Source organism: Podarcis cretensis (genome assembly GCF_951804945.1).
Source record: "Podarcis cretensis genome assembly, chromosome: 13".
In the NCBI taxonomy this organism is placed as follows: Eukaryota; Metazoa; Chordata; class Lepidosauria; order Squamata; family Lacertidae; genus Podarcis; species Podarcis cretensis.
In genome coordinates, this window is record NC_137182.1 from 10317876 (window position 1) to 10328732 (window position 10857).

Here is a 10857-nt window from a genome sequence, read left to right on the forward strand (position 1 = left end):
TTAGGGTTGCCATATTTCAAAATGTGAAAAATCCAGACAGAAAAGTTGGTGATGTTTTTTAAGTTTTGGCCAAAGAAATTGGGCGTTTTTGAGCTTCTTCTGAGGGAAATCGGCAAAAACGACACTGCCGACGTGGGCTGCCATATGTCTGGAGTTTTCCGGACATTAGCTGATTTCCGAGCGGATGCTGCTTGCGGCTGCAGTATTCCTATATGTCCAGAAAATTCTATACGTATGGCAACCCTATAATAAATCCTGTTAAGTTGGGAGAGAGACCCTAACTGCTGCTCTGGGCGCTCTTGTCTTTGATAGCTGTCTTCTGTAGACCAATAATGACGGCAACGAAGAGGTGTTTGCATACATTTCACTTTATTGTACTACTTTTACACAGTAAAAGTATAGAAATGCCTGAGTTATCTAGATTCTTTTGCTGATCCTCTTGTATTGAATGTCACCCATGCTCAGTGTCTAGACAGGAAAGAAAAAAACAAAGAGTTTTAATCATCCACACTTTATACTTAATTTCTTTTTTTTAAAAAAATTGTTTTCATTGATACCCTGCCCTTTCTCCCAAAAGAGATCAGGGCAGCATATCCATGTTTGTACTTATTAAGGTAAAGGTACCCCTGACGCAGGTGGCACTGTGGGTTAAAGCCTCAGCGCCTAGGACTTGCCGATCGAAAGGTCGGCGGTTCGAATCCCTGCGGCGGGGTGCGCTCCCGCTGCTCGGTCCCAGCGCCTGCCAACCTAGCAGTTCGAAAGCACCTCCGGGTGCAAGTAGATAAATAGGGACCGCTTACCAGCGGGAAGGTAAACGGCGCTTCCGTGTGCGGCTCTGGCTCGCCAGAGCAGCGATGTCACGCTGGCCACGTGACCCGGAAGTGTCTCTGGACAGCGCTGGCCCCTGGCCTCTTAAGTGAGATGGGCGCACAACCCCAGAGTCTGTCAAGACTGGCCCGTACGGGCAGGGGTACCTTTACCTTTACCTTTTACCCCTGCCCGTACGGGCCAGGCGTGTCCGACTCTAGGGTTGTGTGCCCATTTCACTTAAGAGGCCGGGGGCCAGCGCTGTCCGGAGACACTTCCGGGTCACGTGGCCAGCGTGACATCGCTGCTCTGGCGAGCCAGCACCAGCGCAGCACACGGAAACGCCATTTACCTTCCCGCTATAAAGCGGTACCTATTTATCTACTTGCACTTAGGGGTGCTTTCGAACTGCTAGGTGGGCAGGAGCTGGGACCGAATGACGGGAGCTCACCCCGCCGCGGGGATTCGAACTGCCGACCATGCGATCGGCAAGCCCTAGGCGCTGAGGTTTTACCCACAGCGCCACCCGCGTCTCATTTGTACTTATCACCTGGCTGCAAATCTGCATTGCTAAATTCAGAGGAGCGTGAATTTCAAAGAATGACCATGTTCCGGTTCATGGATTGTTTATGAAAAGGTTTGAATTAGGTCGTTTTGCCTAGACATGCAAACTGAAATGAATTTCCCTGTACCCTGCTTCCCCAATAGCTACTGATCCTGTGCCCAGCATACATGATGCAAGCAAACTTTGAACCCAGAGTCTTGAGCCTACTGCACGTTTGGTATATATGGGTCCTCCAAAATATTGCTCCCATTTCTAATCGGTAGCACCAATAATTATAATAAGGTAACAATCACTGACATATTGTCTGCAACCAATGTCTGACACCCTGTTATCTGACCCAGATTTTGTAAACCACTCTAGAATCATTGCTTTTTTGAAAACCCCTAACAAATAAAAATGTAATCAATATAGGCATAAAAAACCAGTAAGGGGATTTTGCCTCCTACTCAAAGTATATATATTAATACCATGAGAAATCTTTTTCAGGATGACCTCAAAGTTAACCTTCCCAAGAATGACTAATACTTGATTTGTTCATGGGATGGGATGCTGTTCTTTTAAACATCTGCACCAGGAGTGTAAAACTTCAAACAGGATGACCTTTAAAGCTCTAAACGATCTTAGTCCAGTATACCTGAAGGAGCGTCTCCACCCCCATCATTCTGCCTGGACACTGAGGTCCAGCTCCAACAGCCTTCTGGCAGTTCCCTCATTGTGAGAAGCCACGTTACAGGGAACCAGGCAGAGGGCCTTCTCAGTAGTGGCGCCCGCCCTGTGGAACGCCCTCCCACCAGATGTCAAAGAGAACAACAACTACCAGACTTTTAGAAGACATCTGATGGCAGCCCTGTTTAGGGAAGCTTTTAATGTTTAATAGACTATTGCATTTTAATAATCTGTTGGAAGCCGCCCAGAGTGGCTGGGGAAACCCAGCCAGATGGGCGGGATATAAATAATAACTTATTATTATAATTCTCCACTTAGCAGATGACCCCTGCCATACATTAAAATATTTACATTCTACCTGAATGTGAAACCAAACCACCCAATGCATTGAAACTGAAAAAAGTATGGATACGAGGAACATGCTAAATCCTTTGATACTCTGGTGCAGGGTAGCCTATGTGGTGGACCCCAGATATTGTGGAACTACAACTCCCATCAATAGCTATGTTGGCTGGTGTCAAAGAGCAAGCCATCAGTAAATCACATCAGAGTTGGGAGTTATTAGCAAAAACACAATCTCTGCACTGCAGACTTGGCTGAGGGTCAGGCCCAAAGAGCACAGCAACTCTTCTCTGGCAGGTCTTGCCCCCATGAACCAGTTGTTGAGACTGAAAGCCCCCATTTTCCCACAGCCGTCTTCAGTCCCCTCCTCTCCAGGGTTTTCCCCAAGCTATCAGAGACTGCATCTGCGTTCACCCAACCACTTCTCCGCCCTTTTCATGCCTCTTCTGGTTCTGGGAGAGAAGAGGGAGGGGAGCTTGTCACAGCAGGAGGGGGAGACACCCGTGACTCTTCACTCTCCTAACTCAACTCTGCATCTTGGCCTCCTTCCTCTCTCCTTGCCTTCTTCAGTTTCTACCTCTGGTTCTGGACTTATCTGTGCCACTGTGATGGCCTGGGACTCGGGCTCGGACTCGGAGCCAGAGAAGTCTCAGTCCGCACCGGATCCTTTGCCTCAGGCATCATCTGAACCAAGTCTGGGGCCTGATTCTGAAGAGCCCCAGTCTGCACAGGTTCCCCTGCAACAAGCACCAGCTGGGCCAAGTCAGGGGCCTGAGCCTGCTCTGGCTCCAGATGCAGGGATTACCTCGCTGCCTTCAGCTGGGCCATCACTTACAGCTGCTCCACTACCAGTTGGGTCAGGAGAGGCTGAGGCAGCCTTTGGGTCTAGTAACCCACCAATGTCTCCCGAGCTGCAGAGACTAAGGTCTGAGAGAAGGAGAGACCTGAGTACTCGCAGGAGGAGTGCTCATCTTTGGGCAAGACAGGGAGGTGAGTCACCGGGGGATCAGGACCGGTCGTTACCCCGACAAAGAGAAAAGTCTGTTGGACTCCATCCCAGGTTGCGGGAGCAACTTTGCTGTTTGCTAGAACCTGCCTGAGACCCTGTGCCTGACCTTGCCTGGTTTCCTGCTTTGTGTCCTGCCTTGGCCCTGTCGGACTGACTCCTCGCAGAATCCTTGGATTTGGGACCGGACCTGGACCGCATTGCTTGGGTTAACCCCCAGGCCCAGCACAGCCACTAACTCTCCCACCTCTCTAAGCCCTGTAACCTTTTCAGCTTCTGCCACCTCCTCTTCTCCCTCTGACCACTCATCGTTGTCCCACCACCACTCCCTGGGCTCTGAGTCTTCTTCTCTTGCTGGTTCTCCAGCTGATTCCTCTCCCAGTCCATGACAGCTGGGACTGATGGGAGTTGTTCAACAACATTTGGAGGACCCTAAATTGTCTCCTCCTGTTCTAGAGGCCTTAACTTCCAAGGCCCTCTGAAAATGGATCAGTTAGGGTAAAATATTGTGGTGGTGGTCCAGGCTGTAATGGAAAGCCTCAAGTTTGACATCCCCATTTTAGGTGGACTTACATTAGTGATGGTGTCCCCGTTTATTTCAGTGACAGACTTGATGCCCTTCAGGTTCACAACCATCTTGTTGTCTCCTTCCATTTGAACAACGGCCTGTGGGAGAAGAAAAGCAGACGCGATTGGGTTCCAGTTCAAGCACTGACATTTTCATGTACCTTGTCAACATGTTCATAAGCCCACGTTTTCCTTCACACATTTAAGAGGTGCCCAGTAAGCTTGCCTTTTTATTATGATCTATGGCAGTTTCCCCCAAACTTGGGTCTCTAGCTGTTTTTGGATTACGATTCCCATTATCCCTGACCAGCCAGGGATGATGGGAATTGCAGTCCAAAAACAGCTGGAAATATAAATAATTAGAAGTCACTCGAAAGTACCAAACAGGCCTAGGATGAAATTAGGATTTAATTAAATAAATGGGATTTAGAACAGTAAGAAAAGTGAATAAGATAGATAATAGTTGGAAATATTTTTGTTTAAGAATGATATTGGAAAGCTGTTACATGCAGATACAAGGAAATTCAGAAGGGAGGGATTTGAGGAAGTCAATTAACAATGTAAACAAAATTGGGTTTTCAAGGGATATGGGATTAAGATTACTTTTTTATTGTTGTGGTTTTGGTTCTTTTTTTTAGTATTGTATTGTTTTCTCTTTGGCATTTTTTCTGTTTCTGTTTTTCTATTTTGTTATCTTGTATTTGTTATAATTGTGAAAAATTTAATAAATTGTTTTGGAGGGGGGGGAAAACCAGCTGGAGACCCTAGTTTGGGAAACACTGATCTATGACTATGTGTCTGTATGACTGTGTGAAATATGTTACACCTCTCTGTTTTCAATAAGTGAGAAATATGCATGTACATGATCAAAGAATATGGTCTTCCCACATACATTCCCTGGAAAAAAATGCTTCTGCCTGCTTCATATTTCTTTTGAGGCTGCTGTATATGATAGGGTTTGTATGATATGCTGTATATGATAGGGTTACCAGACGTCCCCAGTTCCTGGGGACAGTCCCCGGATTTGCAAATCTGTCCCCAAACAAATCCCATCCCCAGAATGTCCCCAGATTTGCAAATTTGTCCCCGGGAAACATGGCAGCGGCAGCCTCAGCAGCCCAGAGAGCCAGCCTGGTAGCGCAATTGGCTCTGGCTGGCTTCAGGAGCTGCTCAATGCCATGGTGCCCGCCATTTTTCCTCGCCGGAAGTCCCCATATGATGTGTCTTGTGTATATTATATGTCTTGTGCAATCTCCTGCCCCCTTCCCCCTTTGTTTTGACTGATTGGGGGAGGCTCGGGAGTGGCAGGCGGCCGGCCGTTGCCCAGTTTTTAAAAAAGTCTGCGCATTTATGTTTCACAGGGTGCAAAAGAAGGGCTTTGCACCTTTATACAAGATGCATGTGTGCTTGGGCCCAGGGTCTTTTGCCTCACCATCACCACTACAGTGGTACCTCGGGTTACATACGCTTCAGGTTACAGAGGCTTCAGGTTACAGACTCCGCTAACCCAGAAATAGTACCTCAGGTTAAGAACTTTGCTTCAGGATGAGAACAGAAATCATGCTCTGGCGGTGCGGCAACAGCAAGAGGCCCCATTAGCTAAAGTGGTGCTTCAGGTTAAGAACAGTTTCAGGTTAAGAATGGACCTCCGGAACGAATTAAGTACTTAACCCGAGGTACCACTGTACTGACTCCCTGTTGCTACTCAGCTTCCAAAAAAAAAAGTGTCCCTGGATTCATTTAAAAAAATCTGGTAGCCAAAGTATATGGGGAAGATAGAGTTTGTGTATGTTTATAGGCGGGATCTGATTCTTCTCATTAGAAACTAGCTTCCTGTTCAAAGAAGGCAGCCCTGTATCAGGTGTGGGGAACCTTTGATCCCCCAGACATTGATGAACTACAACTCCCATCAGCCACAGCAAGCCTGGCCAATGGGAATGGTCATTCAGCAAGAATTGAAGGGCCATTGGTTCCCCATTCCTGCCATATATAAATGGAAGAGACGCTACCTTGACTCTCTCTCCTGTTGGTGTCTGCAGCTCAGCCTCTTCTCCGATTGTAAACTCGTTAGTCAACACCTTGCTTCCGGTTGTCACGGTGACCTTGAACTTCTTGCCATTCTGAACAATTTCAGAGATGCTTTTGAGGTCCTTGCCCTTTTCAATCAGCTCATCGGAAAGCCCTGGGCAGAAGGAAATCAACAGTCATATCAAATGACGTAATACAGGGGTGCCTCAGGTTACATACGCTTCAGGTTACGGACTCCGCTAACCCAGAAATAGTGCTTGAGGTTAAGAACTTTGCTTCAGGATGAGAACAGAAATCATGCTCTGGCGGTGCGGCAACAGCAAGAGGCCCCATTAGCTAAAGTGGTGCTTCAGGTTAAGAACAGTTTCAGGTTAAGGACAGACCCCCAGAACAAATTAAGTACTGAACCCGAGGTACCACTGTAGATCTTTAAATAACCCAATGGCCCTGAGATCTTTTGATAAAGGACAGTATATAAATTGAAAATAAAATAATAATAATAGGAATGGGGGTGGGGGTGGGGACTTCACAGCTCTCAAACTCTCAGAACATTTCCACATGAAGGTTGCAATCCTATGCCCACTTAGGATCATGATATGACTCATTCTAAGTCACACAGATAGCATTACAGTGTTTGAGAGTCTTTCAGGTGGTTGTTCAAACGAAAGAAAAAGCTATGGAGATACATTTTTGTAATGCAAGTGAGCACTCTGGGAGAATGTAGATTTTATATTCACATTAGAAATCTGACTGAGGTGAGACCTGCTACAACCCTCCTTTTTGAAAATACGCTTAGCTACTACACTCTATCAGACACAACCTCTTCATGGCTTAGAATTGGATAGTACATCAGGTTAATTCTGCTTTTGTGGCATGAAGATTGCCACAAATTTTAAGGCAGGTTATTGCCACGATGCTCTGTATGAGACCAAAAGACATATTTGTTCATTTTAATACCAGCAGGAAAGTAAGGAATATAAAAAGGACAACTTGTGATCATAAAAATCCAATCTACACAAATTACATTTGAGACAAAAGCGCCATAAATTATTATTTTTTCATTCTTTACTGCTTACTGTTGGATTTCAAATCCCTTTTTAAAAGACAAAAATGAAGACAAGGGCGAGGCAGGGAGCACAAACAAGTTAACCACCTCATTTGACCAGCTTACCAATGGCTTTCATGAAGGGCTCAAAATTCTCATGAGTTTGGAGTTCAAACTTTCCGTTGAAGCTCATAATGGCGATGCGTTCTTTGGAGAGAAGAGAAGGCGGCTCCTTCGGAAACCGGCTCTTCCTTTTATAACCCACCCTTGCCTTGAAACTTGGTCAGAGGTTAAGTGATTTCACTCCTTCCCCCTTTGCTGAAGCGTCAACTTTGTACCGAAGTGATAGGCAATATCACTAAATCACCTGAGCTAAGTGTAATTGACAAGTTGCACTTGCCGTGTCAGAAAGCCTCTGTTTTCTGCAGACGGAATGCATATAATAAGAAACATCTGTAAAAAGTTAGGGCAAAAATATGCAAGTGACGCTGAAGATCAATCTGCATTCTGTAGCAGTACTACAATGTTGGAAATGCTTGCGAAAGATTGAAAGTTTAAGGAGGAAATTGCTGCAATAAGCATTACAAGTAAACTCAAACTCACTGGTCAATGAACTTTCCATTGATTTCTCTAGATCCGCCCTGAGTACAGCTTAATTGGCGATCACCCATAGTGTTTTTCCACTGGGTTGTTACTACTATTACTACTACTATTATATATTGCCCTTCATCCGAAGAACCCAGGATGGTTCGCAACATGAAAATGCAAAATGAAAACACATAATACTGTGATAGGAATTTTATGGTCTTAGATATATGGTAATGTTCATAAGTGTACTGTCAGGGAACTGACATCAGAGCGAAAAGCGGAGGCAGGGCTCCAGAGCGATGCCGGAGAGGGAACCAGTCGGGGGGAAGGAATTCAGTGTGACACCAATAGGGAGGAGATGGAGGAATCGGTGTCAGGGCTCCAAGACCCTTCAACCGAAACCAGCGGAGAGAGCGCTGGCACGCCCTTGCCATCCCCTTACTTGCGCAGACGCGTTCCACGCAGGGAACATAGGCGGAGACTTGGGGTCAAGCAGCTTTTATGCTGGAAGAGATTCAAGAAACGCCCACTGGCAGATTCTGCAAGTGACTAACAGGTCACGGAGGGCGAGCTCTAACCCTGAACATGTTTGAGCAAACCATCTAATCGAAGTGGAGGCAGTTTACGCACGAGTAACCACACTATACCATTACATGTACCAACCGAGCACATACATAGATCAGCACAGGAAGGCCAACTTGGAACCGTTTTGATTCCTAAACTGACCAAATCTTTTCTCTGCAAGGTCAAAATGGAAAAGCCTCCCCATTGTCTTTTCCTTCACAAATCCTGTCTTAAGGATATGTCTGTTTGAATAGGGTGTGAGCCTGTGACCTGGCCCAGGAACTAAGTATTTATCATTACAAAAGACTGGCCAGGCTACCCAGGAAATCCAATCAAGTAACCTGCCAGACAGGAGATAAACAAGGACAAGAGAAAAACAACATTTAAATTTCTGTGATGTAGGTATGATGTATCTGAGGGGTGGTCTTAGGTTACACCCCTTCTGTGATGTATGTATGATGTTTCTGGGGGTGGTCTTGATCTACAGGGTGGCAATTTCAAAAGTCTTTATAAGGCCTTGCACACCATTTTTCTGGGTCCTCCTCCTTTCCTGCGTGTGAGGGGAGCACCCTGTTGCAACAGATCAATAAAGATCAAGCTTACTAGCTGCTTTGCTTCTCAATATTCTCTGGTTGGCCTCTGTTATTTTCTCCTACCAATAGGGAACCTATGTAAGGACTCTATATGGGCTCTTGGATACCCCATAAGGGAAAAGGGCAATTTTTGTTTACAACAATACAGAATAAATTTCAAATTAATTCATCAGTATTAACACTGATGCTGGAATTTTTCTCTAGAGCAGACTTTTAATTGGTCTGCTGCCTTAAACTGAGCTATACTGGTATGAAAGTAAAGTCAAACAATCATTTGCCCTGCTGTGAGTATGTCTGCCATTTTTACAGTAGTTTAGCTGCATGGCTTTCATTTTATTTAATACTATTTGTTTCATTGCATTTCATACTATTTGAATCCTGGAATTTGTGATTTGGTAGGGGGGCTAGGAATTATCTGTTACAGGTCCATAAGCCCTGCTCCCCACTTACAGAACTGTAAATTCCTAGATTTGTTGAGAATAAATAATTGTCAAATCACTGTACGTATGTGGTGTACATCTGCTCTAAGAATCCTCTGAGGCAAAGAAGCAAAATTGTCTGTCTTCTTCGATCTGTTGCACAATGTGGTTGCAACAGAGCAACGTGTATCACCAGAACATTCACATACTTTAAAAATAATTTTCTCTAGTCACTGCCACAGACCTAAGGAAACCCAGCTTCTAGTTTCTACCCTCCTAGAACCATTTCCTCTTTCTCCTTCTTAATCTTCCCTGAAGCTCTGCTTGCTGGCAACTCATTAAAAGGTAAAGATAGATAAGTAGAACAGGTTATGTATGGGGAAGAAGAGGTCAGGTGTCTTTCAGAAAAACAGTGCAGGAATGGCCAGATCACCTCTGATACAATTGAGTTCCGTCCCTTCCAGCCATATTTCATCTGAAGCCACTTCTGTACTGTACAGTAAAGGTAAAGGTAAAGGACCCCTGGACGGTTAAGTCCAGTCAAAGGTGACTACAGTGGTGCCCCACAAGACGAACGCCCCGCAAGACGGAAAACCCGCTAGACGAAAGGGTTTTCCGTTTTGGAGGCGCTTCGCAAAACGAATTTCCCTATGGGCTTGTTTCGCAAGACAAAATGTCTTGCGAGTTCCTGCGGTTCCCCCCCCTTTCCCCCCCTTTTCCTAAGCCGCTAAGCCACTTATCAGCTGATCCGCTGATAAGCCGCTTATCAGCTGATCCGCTAAAAGCCGCTAAACCGCTAATAGCGCTAATCCGCTAAGCTGTCAATGGGCTTGCTTCGCAAGACGAAAAAACCGCTATACAAAGAGCCTCACGGAACGGATTAATTTCGTCTTGCAAGGCACCACTGTATAGGGTTGAAGCGCTCATCTTGTTTTCAGGCCGAGGGAACCAGTGTTTGTCCACAGACAGCTTTCTGGGTCATGTGGCCAGCAGGACTAAACCGCTTCTGGTGCAACGGAACACCAGAGCACACGGAAACGCCGTTTACTTTCCCACCACAGTGGTACCTATTTATCTGCTTGCACTGGTGTGCTTTCGAACTGCAAGGTTGGCAGGAGCTGGGACAGAGCAATGGGAGCTCACCCTGTCGCGGGGATTTGTCAAGGGATGTGGGTGACGCTGTGGTCTAAACCACTGAGCATTTTTGGCTTGACAATTGGAAGGTTGGCGGTTCGAATCCCTGCGACGGAGTGAGCTCCCGTTGCTCTGTGACCCATGAGCCCTGTCATTTGGTGGACCATCTATTTCCCATCTAAATGTAAACAGCCTGAAGTAGACAGAAAGTACTTTGGGCCTTCAGAGTTTTGCCTGGAGACATATAATAAATAGTCTACCCTCCCAGCACTGAAAATTAAAGGCAGAGAGAAAGAGAATAGACCTGTTATACCATTAGGAAATGTGGGGAATTTCCCACCTGCCCACCCACTCAATTGTCTCCTGCCAAATCGACCGTCTGGTTTCCCCCCATAGGCCTGTTTTTTTTTTTTTTTGCATCTTACAAAAGCTGCAAAGCATTACTAAACTTCTTAGGCATTTAAGAAGACTTAGCTGAATCCATTTGGAGACTAGTTTAGGCTTGGGGGGGAATTCCAGCCAGAAACTGGTAA

General features: G+C 45.8%; 1 protein-coding gene across 1 annotated transcript; it reads right to left on the reverse strand.

Moving 5' to 3' along the window:
* Positions 1-352: 352 nt before the first annotated feature.
* FABP1 (fatty acid binding protein 1) lies at positions 353-7293 on the reverse strand. The gene is made up of 4 exons (XM_079950175.1): positions 7153-7293; positions 5963-6135; positions 3960-4052; positions 353-468 (listed from the first exon to the last, which is right to left on the reverse strand). Exons 1-4 carry the CDS (start codon positions 7217-7219, stop codon positions 418-420), a joined length of 384 nt encoding a protein of 127 aa, XP_079806301.1. The 5' UTR covers positions 7220-7293; the 3' UTR covers positions 353-417.
* Between the last annotated feature and the right edge of the window lie 3564 nt (positions 7294-10857).

Coding starts and splice junctions, on each gene's coding strand:
- FABP1 (XM_079950175.1), bottom strand. CDS start 7,219: ATGAGCTTCAACGGAAAGTTTGAACTCCAAACTCATGAGAATTTTGAG. Junction 6,136..7,152: donor GCCCTTCATGAAAGCCATTG/GTAAGCTGGTCA, acceptor CCTTCTGCCCAG/GGCTTTCCGATGAGCTGATT. Junction 4,053..5,962: donor CAACAGGAGAGAGAGTCAAG/GTAGCGTCTCTT, acceptor CTTCTCCCACAG/GCCGTTGTTCAAATGGAAGG.